This window comes from Amblyomma americanum, chromosome 1 (genome assembly GCF_052857255.1).
Source record: "Amblyomma americanum isolate KBUSLIRL-KWMA chromosome 1, ASM5285725v1, whole genome shotgun sequence".
Taxonomy (NCBI): Eukaryota; Metazoa; Arthropoda; class Arachnida; order Ixodida; family Ixodidae; genus Amblyomma; species Amblyomma americanum.
The window spans coordinates 53,284,560-53,302,745 of record NC_135497.1 but is presented as its reverse complement, the minus strand read 5'-3'; the positions used below and the strand labels follow the sequence as shown (position 1 = coordinate 53,302,745).

General features: G+C 47.4%; 1 protein-coding gene across 1 annotated transcript; it reads right to left on the bottom strand.

Annotated features, from left to right (window-relative positions):
* Positions 1-1,894: 1,894 nt before the first annotated feature.
* LOC144132792 (uncharacterized) lies at positions 1,895-17,690 on the bottom strand. Its single transcript, XM_077665451.1, has 6 exons — positions 17,174-17,690; positions 9,958-10,103; positions 7,605-7,659; positions 7,437-7,476; positions 6,814-6,912; positions 1,895-2,327 (listed from the first exon to the last, which is right to left on the bottom strand). The coding sequence occupies exons 1-6, from the start codon at positions 17,610-17,612 to the stop codon at positions 2,219-2,221; spliced, it is 888 nt and encodes a 295-aa protein (XP_077521577.1). The 5' UTR covers positions 17,613-17,690; the 3' UTR covers positions 1,895-2,218.
* Between the last annotated feature and the right edge of the window lie 496 nt (positions 17,691-18,186).

Sequence of the window (18,186 nt, the reverse complement as noted above, 5' to 3'; positions counted from 1 at the left end):
CCTAATTATCCGACAAACTGAAGTAGATAGGCCCTGTAGTTCCTCTTCGTGTCCGAGCTCGTGGCCTGGACTGACATTATCGCCGCGAACGTTGGCCGCTGGGTCCAAGACCATGCAGCCCGATGTGTTTACAGCGGCCGACGATAGCGGGTGCCATGCAGCCACCCTAGAATGGCCTCGCACACAGCGGCCAACGCCCTGCGGGCGATAATGTCAGTCCAGGCCGCGCGCTTGTGAGACAGATACTGCGTCATTTACTTTCCTCCAAAAGCAAATTTTATTTCATTTTTATTTCATTTTTTATTTCAGTTTTGATTTCAGGTAGTTACACGCAGTGACGGAACGCTCTGCGAGTTCTACCTTGAACGATTAATAACTGGACGCCGCACTCCAATTGTAGCCTACACAGTGTTGTGCGCGTGGGTTTTAATTCCTCTAAAATGAGCTAATCACGCGCACAAATTGGACACATTTCTTATTGTGTCTTATTGTGTATTGTTCTTCCTTTTTACTATTATTTTATTAAAAAAACACTACCACCACCACCACGCGCTTGGGCATTGCATTGGGCCCGCCAGATGTGGTGACCAGAGTCGTGTGAATGGCACATTGTCGAGTTTGAAGGTAGACAACGGAGGCAGCATACTTCAGACGGGACGGCTGTATTCCGTGATAACGGAAACGAAGAAAATGCGCGCCTGTGGTTGGCGCAACGCGCTCTAATAAGCCACATTATCACAGTGGGCAAGGGAAAACGGAGATTTGCGTGACTGAGGCGACGTGTCACGCGGCATTGATAACGCTTCGCGATACCACACAGCTATTTTTTTTTTCAAAAATCTATGGAGATTGTTCTGCGCCTTCTGTTGTTGACAGAAAGCATGACGAATAAAATGCAAATACCAAGTAAAGGTAGAAATCAAAGTAGGAGTGCTAACAGTACAGTTCACCTCACAGTGGGCATCACAACACCTTACAATGACACATCGACGTTCTACAAATGTTAGTGCTGTATCAACGCACAGACACAAAGTTGGCGGTTGTGTTGAAGCGCGGTTATCTTCCGTTTAATGTTATTCGTCGATTGAAGAAGTCGAACTAGCTGTGCAAGTAGTAGTGACGTTGTCGTATAGCGTATCCTTCAACGTCGTCGGGAAACCAAAACACCAGCGCGTGTTCTGGTCTCCGTGTCGGCACCGTGTCGCACTCACTGCGGGTCTAAGGGCGATACGATGAGCGCCTTGATGCGTCTGCATCCTGCTCCCAGGGACCACAGTGCCTCCGGGAGAGTCACGTGGGACGCAGTTACGTAGGCCACCGCCTCGAGGAATGGGCACGCGCTCGCCAGCCACAGGACCGTGCATGCAAGACGGCAACGTGGTACCCGTTAAGATTCAGTAAAAGGCCCCCAGAAGTGCACTCACTGCCCAACCGCTCAGTTAAGGCGATAGCCTTTAATGGCTCATACTCGCGTCCGTCCGTCCGTCCGTTACGCTCTTCAAATTGATAAGAATAAAAATCTTTATGCACGATGAGATCCGAACCACCATCCTTCCGTTCGGCAGCCGAGCGTGCTAACGACTACGCTACTTCATGCCAACGAACATGTAGTTCTCCTTTTCTAGGACGCTGGAGAGTGTTTGCGGAAAGGCGTCAAATCATGCGGATGCCTCCCAAACGCCCCCAAGTGTCTCCAGCATTTAAGGTTCACAAACTATTGTGTACGTAATTACCATCTTAAGCACACATCAGTGACACAAGCAGCAATTTTTCTAATAACCTATTCGTGGATAAGTTAAAAGAGGACCGACATTGTCACGTAGTGGAGACGGCCGTCTGGCAGTCAAGAAATCGGCTAAAACGGCTTCCAAAAGAAACTCTTTATTGGGCTGGCCTGCACCCACAAAAATATGAATGACTACAAACATTCGAGATAAGTCAGGTCGCATCTTGCGTCAGAAGCAAATGATAAATCCGAGTGCCGGCGGCTTTGAGCGCGAACAACAGTGCAAAGATCCGTGGCAATATAAAACTTGCGGCCTTTACTTTCGCTGCCACTGAACGTTCTGCATAACCGATTGGAAAAAAATGATCAATAATGCTTTTTAACAGATTCGACGCTTCATGGAGACTGAGTTCAGGCGGTTTCGGCTTCCCTTCCGTCAGCAATTAACGTCAGTGGTTGGGCCAGTCTCAGCCGCGGCTCATCCTGTTGGGGTTACGAATCCACAGGAGATTTGGCGGCGCTCTCTCTTTGGCCTTGTGAGCGGGATGCAGCCAGGGGTTGTTGGCTAGTCTGGATGGGTCCACACAGGGCTCGTGCGAATCTAGCATATCAAAATACAGCAAAAATTGAAAAAACTCAAATTTTTTCATGCCGAAGGATCACCCTCTCAGTACGAAGGGCGTACAACCAAGCCGCGGTATGATAATTTCCGATTTCGAAGAGCTCGCGGTGCCTTGCGGCTGGGCGAGCCAAGTCTAGGTTCTGAGAAACTAAGCTTTGGCTGGAACTGTCGAAAAGGACAGGTCTAGTAGTGAGCCCCGAGGGTCAGTAAGCCCCGAAACTTGGGAACGTCAAAGATGTAAACACCGAGTAACGGCTAGGAAGCCCGGAGAAAATCTCACGTGGACCATATATATCCTAGGTAGCAAAACGTCATCCTTTTAGTGAACCGATTCCAAAAGGGCGTCCTTATTATTAGGTGTGGGAGAGAAATGAGGACCTAAAAGTGACTCCTAGCAGAGAGCGGTGCCATCCTGGGCATTTTGGGCAGTACCACTGTTCATGCTGGGTCTTGGAACCGCTAAAGGGGTCCCCCGTGTGAGTACGGGTCTCTAGCAGTGGAGGAAGGTCTGGGTGCACGAACCTGGCTTGGGCTTGGGTACCCCATAAACCTGCCTTTGTAGGGTACCCTTTCTCGGAGCGTCGAAGGCTCCGGCGAGCATTCCGTGGTGTGGAGGCACTCTTGAAGGCCGAGGGCCGCTATTAGGCGAAGAACGAGTGCTCGCCTTCTGCGGGGGTCTGAAAGGAGCTCGACTCTATTCGGATCAATTTCCAAATCCCAAGTTGTCCCCAATCCAACGAAAACTACCATAACCCAAGCCTGGCGACCAACGTTTCATTCCTCAAATCCCATTCCATACCCGCTACATTGCAGGGTAGATCTGGGGATCATCCCCAGGCCCGCTCTCTCTGCTGTGGGTCGCTATAGTAAACATTAGCGCTGTGCGAATAGTACTTTATCGAGACCGAATCAAATACAAACTGAATACTGCAAGAATATTCAATTTTAATGGAATGTTTGTATGGTTATTCGCTGCTTAATGACCGAATAAATATATTATCAGCGTCAAATGAGACGCGAACAAAAGAATTGAAACACAAACTGCAAATCTGTACTAGCGAGGTTGAATACTAGAGCTGCTGATTTTCGCATCGAAAGCGTAAAGATCACTCTTTGGAAGTGTTAATAGACCACGCGTATATCTCCTTTCCAGCCGCTAATAATTTTGATTGTTTGTGCTCGCGTTTCAGTTGTTTTGTTCGCGTTTCATTGGACGCTGATGGTACGAACGGATATCCATGCGAAACAGTAAAGCGCTATAGCGGCGGCTCTCTAAGTCCTAGATTTAAAGCTACAGCTGCTTAAAGAATCAACAACTTTTCCCACTGATGACTACGGCGACCAAAATAGCGCCAGGTCTCAGTTGATGAGAGGGAGAAGTGTTTGAGCCATAGCCTTCGACATCGGTTACGAAGGGAGGCCATGCTAAAACTGCCTGAGCCCGTTCCTGACGCCTAATCTTGAAGGCATTATGAACGATGATTCACGAATGAACCGCGTCTCGGCGCAGAACCCTCCCTCCTGCACAGACTAATCGCGCCAGCATGCTATGCGGCGCCGGAGTTAGCCCTGTTTTTTAAACAATGGTAAAAAAAAAACATATACGGACACACCGCTGTGTGGCTCAGTGGTTATGGCGCTCGACCATTGAGCCTGAGGACCTGGGTTCAATCCTGGCCGAGGCGGCCATTTTCCAATGGAGGCAGAACGCAAAAGGCGCCCGTTTGCTCTGCGATGTCAGCGCAGGCTAAATCGCCCCAGCTGGTATAAATTAATCCGGAGCCTTACACTATACGGGATCCTTCATAGACCGTGTGTCGCTTCGGGACATTAAACCCCACAAATTACAGAAATACTACGGCGAGGCCTATTCGAACTTTGTGTCAATTATTCGAAATCTATTCGAAAACTTGAGGACACATTCGATTCAAAAATTTTGAACATGCCCTATTTTATTCGTCCAGCGAATCAAATAGATGGATATTGTATTCGCCACTCCAAAATTTAGAATATTCGCACACCCCGAGTATACACAGCTTTCCTCATTTCCACCGCTGGGTGTGCGAAATACCGTTTGCCCTCAGGGACATATTCCTTTGTTATTGCAGTGGGCTGCTGCTCGCAAGTGGAACGGGTTGAGGCACTATTTTTCTTAATTACTTTTGTATTCCTCAATACAACTTCTGCCGTTAATGCTGCTCCGTCCTCGTCGTCTGCAAGGAGGACTGCTATCGTTCCTTCGTTCTTATACCTTTGCGCAAGCTGCCGATCCAGCAGAGCCAAATTTTTCTTGCAGTTCGCAAAAGTGGAATTCTGTTCCAATTTAATCGCATAGAGATATACGAAAGTGAAAAGATTTTTGTGTATTCTCACGAATAAATATTTCATTTTCTCAAAACAAATACACGCATTAGAGTCATGTCAGTTTCAGAAACTTTTTGCTTTGGGCCCGAGTTATAATCAGGGCTAATATTTCAAGGCAAATAAATAAAAGAAAGACATGCATTCCTCGCTGCGATTCGTGACTAAAGCGAATGCTTGTTTGCCTTTTTCTGCCACGTATGGCTCATGCGTGGGTCTGTATCTCGTTCTCTCGTTTTTGTATAATTGCTGGCACCAGCTCTTAATATTTGTCCGGAAAGAGATTTTTAAATTGAGGACCGTGGGATAAAACAGCCAGCAAGAAATTGAGCCATGAACGGTTTTCTTTTCCACACGTGAACCCGCATTCTCGCCCCTCCCTTCGTTATCGCCCGCCTTTCATCCTTCGCCGTGCTCTCTGCTTTTCCATAGCTCTGTCGGTTGCACCAACTACCACGACGCGCAAGCCAGGAACGGGCGCCTAAGGGCCGCGCTCTGCAGAGGAAACACAAGCGGCGCGTATTCGACGTGTGCGTTGGCTATTTGGTCCATGTTTCTTTAACGCTGAGACTCCCCACACTGTCCCCCTTTCCTCCAGGCAAGAAGTGGCAGCAGTTACCGCAGCCCACCTTCTACCGCCTTCATTTCACCCACTCAAGAAACGACACGGCTACGTGGGGTCACTTGGCCCACGTGACTTACAGAGTCGATCACACTTGTCTAGAGCGCTCGAGCGGTGTGCTTCGGAGGAAATTAAGTAAAATCTTATTGCAGCTGCCGGTAAGGTGCTGGTGCCTGTGTGGTTCACCAGACGAACTCGACACTTCCACCCTCTTCCTCTGACCCCGTACTTTGCAAAGACTAACTTATTTCAGCACTCTTTCTTTCCGCAAACCATCAGTGATTGGAACAGCTTACCAGCTTCGTGTGTACGGTCTCTTGACCTGATAAGTGAATATTGTTAGGTTTTTTCTGCTTGTTGTGTTAGCTTGCTTTTGCCTTTTCATGTCTTTTCCCGCTGCCTTGTATTCTGTTTGCATTTTGGTATTTCTGCACAATTTGTGATTTCATTCTGTAATCCACTCCTGCTTGGGCCTCACGGAGTGCTGTATGTCATAAATAAAAAATAAAATAAAAAATGCCTATTAGGCTGCTCTCCAGCGCAAGTATTATCAGTGAAAGTGAACACCTACTTTAGAATTTCGCTTTATTTCCGCCGGACGGCACCGCCCGAGCGCTCTAGACAAGTGTGATCGAGTCTGTACATGGCTCAGGAACACGTGAGTAACGGTCCCTCTAACTGGCGGGGGAAGGTCAGAGTTTTCTCTCGCGGCATCGAGCTGACGCCGTGAGAAATAATGAGCGGGGATAGCAATGGCCCAAAGTAGGCGCCCTTCGTACAAAATTCACCTGCGGTGCGGACGTCTACTGCAACATCGTGAGTACGGGGGTGCATCTCATTAACAGCTATCGATGTAAAACTAAAAGACGGTATGGCGGTTTCCCGTCTGCTCTATGGCGTGATCTGCTTTTGCGCAAAACTTTAGTAGTTAAAAACCTTACTATGGCGTTTCCAGTCTGCGAAGATAGGAAAAATAACGATGCTTTTAGCGCTTAGTGTCGATGCGCGGAATATTCGAGCGGAATGTTCTTGGGAAAGGTCTAAACCCTACACTATAGCGGAAGCGGCGAATGTACAGTGTTTTGGCTCAAGGACAAACTTGCTGCAGGTGGTCGTTCGAAAGAATATTTCCTCTCCGCTACAATTGTTTGTCACAAGTGTTTCTTTTTCGTTGCAGCTGTCAGCAGGTTTACTGCATTTTGTCAACCACTCATTGATGCATCTACCCGTTAGTTGCAGTTTTTTAAGTCGCAGAAACTGCATGTTACTCCTGACGTGCACTTCTCTAACTTCTGCATGTGCAAGACATCACAAGTGTTGTTAACCAAATCAACTTGATACAAATCCCCCTTGCCAAGTAGAACAAGCAGTACGGCATTAACCTCACACAATTCCTACAGCAGATTCTTTGACGCGATTGCGGGATGTCGCGTCACTCACTGCAGTATGAAGGCATACCAGTTTTCTGCACCAAGAACTTACCTGTGCGTCAGCAGATTGTCAGAGCCGACCACTGTAAGCACTTTCAACGTTTTCGAGCAAGCCATCAGCAGTTTCTCTAAACCGTGTTCCAGATGAGCCCTGCAGAGAAAGCAGTGAACCACATGCCATTCGCTCAGGGGACCAAGACTGAAAATCGTGCTGTTTTGAGCGAATTCGAACGTTCTGCGTGGTATGGATAAGTGTGCGTGTGTGTGTGCAACCCTTTGTTGCAAGTTCCCAGACCAAGCTACCTCTGTCAAGAGCAGGAATGCATGCATGTCTTCATGAAACGGCTGCATAAATTCGCAGGACCTCTCCTTGCCATCAGTGGGAAGCCGTCGAGTTGCAGCTATTATTTTGTCGTCGCACGGTACCATGCCCCTTCCAGACATGCGCGCTCTGACCAGGGAATTTTCGCAACATGCGGACATTACGCATGAAATGTGCATGTTGAACGATTTAAAACAGATGTCAGAACACAACTTATTATTAAATTATATTCATTTAATATAGTAGTGAATAGTAATAGTAATTTAATAATTGTAATCGAATTCATTTCGGCTGTCACAACATAATTTCTTGCAGGACGCAAGTCTTAAATGTCCGATACGCACGTGACATACCCAGGCACACGCTTGTTGGCGTCAGCCGTCGCTTCGAGAGCTGAAAAAGAAAGCGACTAGAGGTGAGCGAGTGTGTGTTCCAATCCCACTGGCCTCGGCTGCGGCTACGGAATGGTTGTGAATTGGATTCATTCCGCCTGTCCCTTCCGCCAGCGAAATCAGCCTTACCTTGCAGGGACAGGCTTTCAGTGGCCGAGCACCAGGCTGCCATTTTGCTGAAAAGCTGCAATGGAGAGAAAGCGCCAGCGGTCCTAATGTCTTTTGCGCTGCATTTTTAATCAGTAAAGAATCCCCTGAAAGTCCATGAACTTGCAGGTTACGCTGTATTTCGATAAGGCAGAAAAAAGACAGGTAGAAGGGGAGGGGGGGAGAGCAGAGGTGTATACATTCATAGTTATAAAGATCTGCTTCTCAACAGTTCAAGTGGAATTTGACCTCGCTTCTTCATATTTGTCTGGTCAAGCAATTAATGACTTTCTTGATATGAAGATTGTAACACTTGATAGGCTTGCTTGAGAAACTCTAGTGGCAGCTGTTAAAAATAAACTTGAAAGGCCGCTGCGGTGGCTCAGTAAATATGGTGCTTGGCTGCTGACCCGAAAGACGCGCATTCGATCCCAGCCACCACGACTGCATTTCGATGGAGGCGAAATGCTACAGGCGCGTGCACTGCGCGATCTCAATGAACGTTAAAGGAGCCCAGGTGGTCCAAATTATCCTAAGCTCTCCACTACGGCGTCCCTCATAGCCTGCGTCCCTTTGGGAAGTTAAATTCCACAAAACCAAATTAAACTTGAACGACAACTTTATCTCCCACTCTTCCTGTTATGGTGTTCGCGCGCCTCCCTTTGAGGGGATTATAGAGGGTGTTTTACCTGAGACGTTAGGCAAATCTTTAAAATAGGCTTTAAAGGGACACTGAGGAGAAATTGAAGTTGGCTTGTATCGATAGAATAGCAGCTCTTGATCACAAAAACGCCGCTCTTACTGAAAACAAAGCTCTTGTAAGGTAGAAAATAGCAAGAATCAAAATACAAGTATAGCCACCACAGGCCAATCTCGCAAGTACAAGCGTGGTGACGTCATAGGACAAGAGAAGCCACCTTGGAGGAATTTTCCATTCTATTTCGGCTCGATGTAGCCCGAAATTGTTGGCTCAGAGCGCCGAGGGTAACCGCGTTTTCGAAATTCCAAAAAGTAATACGGATATGGCTTATGGTGGTATACACGCCTCTCAGTAATTAAGGAGCTTAACGGTAATAGTTAAAAGGTTAACTATTCAACATTAATTAGCCAACCTCTTAGTTAGCACGCCTTAGCTCTATTCTAATGTACTGCACCGCTGACAATGTCATACCGAAGCTAGTGCTCTTACTAAAAAAAAACTATTTTTAAATACAGTGCAAAGTCTTAGGTGAAACACCCTGTATATAGGTGAAAGTACTAGACTTCATCTGAAGAATCCACTCCTTTGAACACAAGGACAAGAAACCCTCCTTATAACGATTGCAGTTGTTGAGTCGGGTGGTAAGCTTATTTGTTAGCGGTTTTCGATGAGAGCCCTTAGAAAAATTTTGCTGATGGCTCATGGCTGCAATAACGTTACTGCGCTATAAGACGAAGATAACCCCGAAAAGAGCAGGACATACGTACGTGGTTATCCTATAGCGCAGTGACGTTCGTCCAGTCTTGAGCCATCCCCAACAAGCGCAACTTGCTGCTTTACTGTAGCGATGGGGCTGATGCGCTCCAGCAATACGTATTTTAACAGAGACATTCACTAGAATAAATCGTGATAAGAAATGAGAAGGCTTTTTCGTTTCGATGCAAAGGGAAAGATGACGATAGTGTCTGCTAATTGTGCAGGGTAGTGCAGGGCCTCTGCCCGCTGATTACTGGCACCACGCCTGGCTGTGGGTGCGGTCCATACACAAACTGGGAAGTTGTCCCTTGCGCATTTTTATCCCCGAGCATTTTTTTTTCACCACAGCCCTCTTTGCCTTCATTTCTTGTCTCATTAATGTGTTCTTGCTTCAGTTGTTCAGCATGCATTACTTCTCGAGTTCTACTGGGGGAAAATCATGCTCACCCTCCCGCCATCGGAATGCTATCCGGCCTCTCTCTATCCCAGTGTTTAACCTGTGGCAAAGCAGTATGGACTGGAGAAGCTGGCATAGCACCGCGGCGTGATCTTTGCCACGTTGTTTAGTCTCACATGATTGAGAAATGACGGGAAGCAATTGGCCATCTGCTCTTTTCCGCACGAGCTTCCGGTCTTTCGTCAGTTTCGGCAAGTAACCTCACATAATAAGCGATCTCCGCCTTATGTACATTTCAAATAATTTCCCATAAGTGGCGTGCAGTTCGGTGAACAGCAGCCTAATTTTAAGACAGAAGTGATTTTAATGAAATGATTTCGTTATACTGAGCGAACAAAAAGCTGGAGCAGAGTTCTTGCTTTGGTATAGGGGAGGATATGCTATGAAGGATTAATGCAATGGCCGGAAGAGGCAGTGCTTACCTCCGCAGAAACACTGGTATGGTTGAGGTCGATACGAAGCCAATGCTGAGGCCTCTCGACGATGCGCTTCCATGCCCAGCACACTCGGCGACAAATCAGAAGGTCCTCGGTTGACAGGAACTGGACGATTGTTTCGAGGACATTTTCTGCAGGAGGGAACCAATGCTACAGAACTTCATATTTGCACTTAAATTGAAGACGATTAAGAGTAAATGACTGAATTTCAGTCGCAAAGGATAGCGAAGGGCTGAACCCGATAACTTGGTTGTAATAAAGTCACTTCGTTTTAAGCTATTGCAAGCATTCCCGACACTGCTCGGAAGTCTGTAGTCGACAACCCCGTCTGTGAAGTCAGTCCAAAACGTGTGCATACGTTTGGCCACGAAGTGTGCCTTACTCGGTCAATTAGAAAAGGTTGTCTTTTATGCAAGGTGCCCTTTTTATAATATTTTTCAAATTTTAATCGCGGAAGGCTCGTGCAAGTGCAGATAGATTGCGCCAGAATGGATCACTTTATATCCAGACAGATTCATTCATCACCATAAGCGTTTGCTTAGCTCAGTCCACTGCAGGAAAAAAATTTATGATAGATGATTACGATAGCCAATATTACGATGTTTTAGCTCTGGTCTTCACGTATTTTAGTCTTGCCACCCACCTTCCCGTGCAGCCCCCCTCCAGCTGTCCATTCCTCAGCTTTCGCCGTGACAGGTGACGTTTCGCTCTGCTACTACCTGGCAGGTGAAAGGGTGACCCACGACCTGTAGGGTGGTGCGTTACGCTGGTAACCACCCTTTGGGATCTTCCTGTTGCAGACACCTTCCAGGTTTCGTTTCGTTATTTGGGAAATGCGTTACGCCGACGACTACGCCGACGCCGACTACGACTTGGAGTCCAGGAGCGCGGCTGCACCCTAAGAAGTCTACTTCTAGTACTGCCTAAGTAAGCTTTCGGACTTTTCCCTAACGTTTAACCATTAACTTCCATCCTACTGGTATACTTTGCCTCCTTAGGTCTTCAATCATGCTCAGTGGTTCTTCCCTTCGTTAATTAGCAGTGAATTTCTTAACCGAATTGGATGCTGCTGAGGTGTTCCACGTTTACTCTTGTACCTGTTTTATTCCCAATACAATTCTTCGAATACCGCTGTAAAAGTGCAATGCAGCTATTGTGGTCATCCTGACCCTTGCAAATTGCTGTTTGGACGTGGCTGTGATTTAATATCATCGCCACCACCACCACCATAATCATACATACCCCTGAACTACGTCCCCTGCATGACGAAGGCCTCCTCCAAAGATTTACAACTGCGCCAGCTGCGACCACCCTGTCTCCGCAGACTTGGTCTTCTCTACCGCCCCCGATACGTTTTGCCTTTTATTGGAGAGCAGCGTCACTCTAATGAGCAATCAGTTGCCTTTTCACAGCATCACTTACGTAGAACTGGTTGGGCAGTGGCTCTGACCGCAAGTCGACGGTGGAGGCGCCTGGCATGTGCAGGGTGCCTATTGAGAGAGGAACCTGTCCTGTATCGTCAGCTACAGACAGACACCTTTTCACCGCCCCACAACCGAATTGCCAATCGCCCCATCGGCACATCTCCAAAATTTATCTTTAGTAGAGGTGTGAGAATATTCGAAAATTTCGAACAGTGAATCGAATATCTTTCTATTCGATTACTAAAACGAATCGAATAATTTATTTTGAGAATTATTCGATATGAATCGAGTATAAGTTCGAACTTATAGAAAAGTTTTCGAATAATCGGCAGGAAGTTCGAATAAGGCCCGCGGTATTTTTCTTTGACGACTGTTCCAGAAACGGCTCAAGCCGACGCCACGCACCATCCTTCCGCGAAAAGTATGAACGAGATGAAGAGCCACACTATCAGTCAACCTTCATCCGGAATGAAGGTTTCAGCGCTACGACGCGGTCCATTTACGTGGCGGCTTTCACAATGCTTGTATATATTCTCTAAAGCTGGATCAGGCGGAAAAATTTGGGCAAATTCAGCAAAATTCTGCCTTGATACTCGATATCCGAGGCCATGGTTCATACGTAGATGCACCCAGTCTCGTTTTCTAAGGTGCGGCTCTAGTAGCGCCGGGTACCCGCCGCTTTTCTAATGGGCACAAGGTTTCCTCAGGCTTGGTGCTCGGCTTTTCTGGAGTGAAACGTTCGCGAAAAGGGTCTTAGATGAATCATATAGATTATTGTTGCGTCTTTAGCAGCTATAATTTTAACTTGATAAGTTTTAAACTTATAGTACCAGACAGCAGTGCCACCACTGGCGCTTCACTGTTTCGCACAATTGTTCGTTCTGTACGAGTATTAGCACAGGTATTAACGAATATTAGTACTAATATTTGATTCGTACTGAATTCGGGCCTATCATTAATCTATTTGTATTCGATTCAGTTTTTGGCTACGCTGTTCATATTCGATTTGGTTTGGAAAAGTACTATTCGCACATACCTAGCAACTCAAAGTAACTACGTAATTATTCCCACGAGCTCACGAGCTCGAACGACTACATTCACTGCTTCATTTTTCTTCCGAACCGCCAGACTGGAATGGCCTTCCCCAGACATCGCTGCTACCACGTGCACATCTTCGTTTTTACAGCTTTTAAATGACCATGTTATTCAAAGATTACTTGTCACGAGATGAAAAAAAGCCCACCTTTTATGTAATGCCCCTACGGGAAGCTTTAAGTTAATTAACTGAACTGAACTGAATTCCGCTCAATGTGCACCTTTTTTTTCCTCATGTTCTGCTTCAAGTTCACCGCGGTTTTCAGACAATTTTTCCATTGTTCGCCGAGAACTGGTGCTCAAAACACCTGATTCAATGCAGCCGAGGCGGGCTGTGAATGCTCCACGCGTGCCGTCGCCCAGGCGTTCTAGAAAAGAGTGCCAATAAGCATAAGCCGCTTGCCTCAGACACCAAGAAGCCGCCGCGGTGGCTGAGTCGTTATGGCGCTCGGCTGCTGGCCCGAAAGACGCGGGTTCGATCCCGGCCGCGGCGGTCGTATTTCGATGGAGGCGAGATTCTAGAGGCCCGTGTGCTGTACGATGCCAGTGCACGTTAAAGAACCCCGGGTGGTCGAAATTTCCGGAGCCCTTCACTACGGCATCTCTCATAGCCTGAGTCGCTTTGGGACGTCAAACCCCCATAAACCATCAGACACCAAGAACCCGAAGTCCGAAAGCGAAAGGCAGATATAAGCCGGCCGACAGAGAATTCCATATTAAGCAGTTCGACAATAGCGTGCCGAAGCCGCCCACAAGCGCTTGGAAACTATTTTTTTTATAGGCAGAATCATTTCTGCACGTCGGCATAACATGAAATAATTTCTTCGCAGCTAAATTTTATTGCAAAGGCACCTTTCTCTAATTAATCATTATCGCATGTGCCAGCTGGCGCTTGCATCCCCCGCATTATACCTTTGTGTAATCGCCATTTAATTTGTTTCTCTTTAGTATCTCTATCGCTGCTGAAAGCCCGTCTTTCGTTGCACATTTCCGTCGCTTGCAACAAAGAATGCCCGGATTCAGAAAAAAAAAATCCAGAAATGTACTCAGTCTTTACTTCGTAACAGCAGTAGTACTATCTGGGGTTCAGCGTGTCGAAGTGACACGGGGGTTATGAGGGACGCTGTACTGGAGGACTTAGACCACATGGGTTTCTTCAGCTCACTTTGCTCACGCACAGCCCTCGCGCGTTTTTAAACTTCGCCACAACCGAAATGGGACCGCCGCGGCCGGGGTCGAAGCCGCGACCTTCTGGTCAGCACCCGAGAGCCCCAGCCACTGAGCCATCGTGGCGCGCCTTATTTTGTATCTGCTGCATAAGGCAACGAATGCCCCCGAAATTAAGTGTTGCACGACGTGGTTGAGTCGTTGCACCTGTATTTCACACATTTATGGTGCATGATGCAAATAAAGAGAAGCTATATTCTCACTCAGAGCTTTATGAGATAGAGCAGTGCTAAAAATTTGATTGAATATATGTGCAAACATGTGAATGCAATACACGAAAGATTTCACATCAGTTTGACGTAAAATGTATTAGAATTGCCGAAAGGACATTACAGAAGCGCCAATTAGGTTACTTTCTTAGACACCTGACTTCCCACAATTTTGTTGCGGCGCATTGGGGGCCATTTTCTCTCTGCCTAGCGTCGACAGCCTTGAGTGTCTAATCCTATGCGTTAGCGCATGTCATTTCGTCTTTAAAAAAAGTATTTCGCGTTGCGAGAACGGTGGCGCTGAACCGAGTATCGAAACTGTTCGGAACGGTTCCTTTGAATCGTTCAGTTCTAAGATGGAGAAAAAATATGGGTTAAGTTCGGTTCCAGTTTCGGGAAAAAATGCGGATTCGGTTCCGGTTTCGGGTTTCGGTTCGATTCAGGTCCTACACCCTGCTGCGGAGTGGTGCTCAGCCATTCGCAAACATGGCGTTCGCCGAGTCGGTCGTCCGTCCGTCCGCGCCGTCTGTCGAAAGTGCATGGCTTCCTGGCGTCCTGAAGTAAGCGAAGCAGTTAGCCTTGAAAATCTTCAAATTGCATTGCATCGGGAAAAGAATTAAGGGGTACCTAATCTCCGCATTAACGATATGACGCGATAGAATTAATGGGTTGTAGCGCCTACCAAAGGGGGAAAGCAGCTGGGGAGGGTCAGCTAACAGCAGATGTGTTGAAGGAAGGTGGGGAGATTGTGCGAGAACTAACCACACTGTATATGAAACGACTTATCACCTCGAGCGTGCCAAAAATTTTGAAGAACGCTAACATTACCTGAATTAATAAGAAAGAAGACGTCAAGGACTTGAAAAATTGCTGACAGAACAGCTTAGTGTCTGTTGCGTAAAGGGTATTTACTAAAGTGATCGCCAATACAGTCAGGGCAACCTGACTCTATCGACCAAATGATCAAGTCAACCAAATGATCAGGCAGGCTTTCGTAAACAGTACTTGACAATGACCATATTCACACAGTCAATCAGCTGTTCGAGAAATACACAGGATATAACCAATCCCTACTTATAACCTTCATTGATTACGAGACAGCAGTTGACTCGGTGCAAACCTTAGCAGTCACGCAGGCATTACGGAATCAGGGTGCAGAAGAGTCTTATATGAAAATACGAAGATATTTATAACGATGGCACAGCTACCATAACGCTTTGTAAAGTCAACAATAAAATTCAAATAATGAAATGTTCTCAGGCAGGGAGACACTATCTCGCCAATGCTATTCACCGCCTGTTTACTGAAGATATTCCGAAGCCTGGATTGGGAAAATTTTGGGGTAAGAGTTAATGGACAATACCTAAGTAATCTGCGATTCGGTGATGACATTGCTTTGCTAAACCACTCAGGAGATGAACTTCAAAGCATGATAGTGACTTAGACAGGCAGAGCAGAACGGTAGGTCTAAAAATTAACATGCAGGAAACCAAAGTAATGTTCAAGAATCTCGCAAGGAAATAGCGGTTCACAATTGGTAGCAAGGTGCTGGAAGTGATAAAGGAATACATAGGGCAGGTGGGGACCGCTGATCGAGAGTGAGAGAAGGAATAACTAGAAGAATAAGATTGGGGTGGAGAGCATTTGGCAGGTTCTCTAAGATCATGAGTAGTAGTTTACCAATATCCCTCAAGAGAAAATTATACAACAGCTCTATCTTACGAGGCTCACCTATGGGACAGAAATGTAGGGGCTAACGAATAGGATTCAGCTCAAGTTATGGACAACGCAGCGAGCTATGGAAAAAAAATGATAGGTGTAACATTAAGAGACCGGAAGAGGGAAAAGTGGGTGAAAGATAAAACAGGGTTTAATATCCTAGTCGAAAGCAAGAGGAAGAAATGGGCTTGGGCTGGTCATGTACTGCTAATGCGAGATAACCGCTGGTCTTGTAACGGAGGGTAACGGTAAGGGTAACGGAGTGGATTCCAAGACAAGGCAAGAGCAGTATGGAACGGCAGAAAGGTTGGCGGATTAGATTAAGAAGTTTGTGGGGATACGGTGGCCGCAGCTGCAAAGGACAGGGTTAAATGGCGAGACATGGGAGAGGCCCTGCAGGGGGCGTAGTCAGGCTGCTGCTGCTGATGCTGATGATGATTATGATAGCGAACACATGGAGTGACGCTGGAAAAGAAGAGGAGGTGTTGGACACCTTTAAGGTACTCGGACAGAGAGGACGTGTTCGCTGGCCGCCGTCCATCGCGTCTCAAGCCATCTGCAACAAACGTGGGGCTACGTCTATAGCGCCCACAATTGGTCATCCTCTACTTTACATTCTCTGGGAGTCCTCGTACCACTTCCGGCGCAGTGGGGCAGAGTTATCAAGCGATGCGCCACTGCCCTGCGATGGCAGATGCTGCCAGCGGTTGCACTTGTGCGACCGCTGTTACTCGTCCCGAGCGACCTCTCGCGAACAATCATTAATTTAAATGACACCTGCCACGATGGGCAGTATGCTCACAATCCGCTGTGCTGGTTGTAATGAATTCGGAAGATCACGTGACCTAGGTGGCTCACCTAGGCTGCTTCTGTGGGGATTCTTCGCTCATGGTCAATGACGTCGACGGCGGTGTCGACAACGGACGCCGACGACAACTTTTATACGACACGGGCTATACTTAACGCCCCCGTTAAAATTGACACAGACACCAAGCGCCACTTGCTGTGAAGATAAAGCAGCTGACTACTGGTACTCTTTTTAGAGGGCAGCTCTTAGGCGCCCTTTCCTGCGTTGCGCGTCGTACTCGTAGGCGTAAGCAGCAGAGCTAAAGGCCCCTGGAAGGTGGCTGCCCCGGAAAGGTGCCGGAGGGCGCCTAGGAGCGTAACACGCCACCGTGTGAAGAGTTAAACTCAAACCTCGCATTACCGACTATCGTAATCGTCTGTCCTTTTTTTTTTCCACAGAGATAGAGGCACCTGTCGGTGAATACGGCCGCGGAGGAGCACAATTATAGAGCGCGCGACATCCTGATTGGTTCAGGTGGCCGTAGTACCTACACTGCTGCTGCAAGCTACTCCTGAGACGAAGTATAGTCCCACCGTTCTGCTTTGCATGTTTAATTCCTCAATCATGTGTTCCGATTCCTCCCCAGTATTCGCTGGTACCGCAGTGCAATATATGCGGGCCTCATAACAAAAGGGGAAGCACGAATGCGACGGGTGCTGAAAAGTGCACAAGGTTCTCACCGGCGAGGTCCGCTGACTTCGAGGGCGCTGTGTCCCGGGCGTTGAGCGCGAACTTCACTCGAGGCTTTCCCGCAAGGCGCCTCGGGCGTGGTTTTGTCTGTGTGGCTCGTTCGATGACTTCGTCGCCGTGGCTCGAGTCATAAGAGCCTGTCATGTCCTTGGCTGGACAATACGCGTCCTTGGGGAAGTTAAACAGCTCATTGCTTTGGTGTCTGCGGATTTCAGCGGCTTGAACAGCAGCTTCTACTTTGTCCCGAGATCCAACATTGCTAGAGTCAGTAACAGTATGAACAGGGTGCTGCCCCTCTTTGGGAACCGTGAGCGGACAGAACTCTTGGTAGACGGTGGCTGCAGGTGGTCTTTCTCGCGGGTAGATGTGCGGCGGCGAAGTGTCGGCGGCGTACATCTGATATGACAGCGCTTCACGGTCCAACTTCATTCTAGCTTCAGTGCGATGAAAGAAGTCAATCTTGGCACGTAGCTTGCCCTGTTCACGCAAGTAAGCGTCTCGTTTCCTCACAAGATAGTAATTTGGAACGCCCTGAAATGTAAAGCATAAAAAATAGAAATAGAACATTGAAAACAAAAGCCCTTTAGGCAGCAAGAGAGTGAAGAGGTGCTTAATGCTTCAGCGGCGTGCGCTTTTACCAGTCGTCATGTGGCGGCCTTTTTTTTTACAACGTACGACCCACGACAGGCCTCGTGGTGAAAGGCTGCACCGGATTATAACTGCTGTACTGTAACAACTCAATTATCACCCAACAATTTTAAACTGAAACGTTTCCTGTATTCTCACTGAAATCCTTCAACCTAACCTGTTAGCAAACGCGTTGTTAACATGGTGCTCAGCGACAGAAGAACTGGAAAGCGAAATGTTGGGTCAAGATGAGCACAGGTGTCTGCTTTACACGGCGGCTGAGTTTCGCGTATTCGTGGAAGATCTAAGTCATGAGGCGTAGTGCATGGTGGCAGCTGTCAGATGTGCATCACAAAACTTCGATGAGCAGGTTGCG

What these genes read in the sequence shown, in the direction of transcription:
- LOC144132792 (XM_077665451.1), bottom strand. Translation starts at nt 17,612, where the DNA reads ATGAAGTTGGACCGTGAAGCGCTGTCATATCAGATGTACGCCGCCGAC. An exon ending in ATACCAGTGTTTCTGCGGAG is followed by an intron (nt 7,660 to 9,957) that starts GTAAGCACTGCC and finishes TCTCCATTGCAG; the next exon opens with CTTTTCAGCAAAATGGCAGC. An exon ending in TGAAAGCCTGTCCCTGCAAG is followed by an intron (nt 7,477 to 7,604) that starts GTAAGGCTGATT and finishes TTTCTTTTTCAG; the next exon opens with CTCTCGAAGCGACGGCTGAC.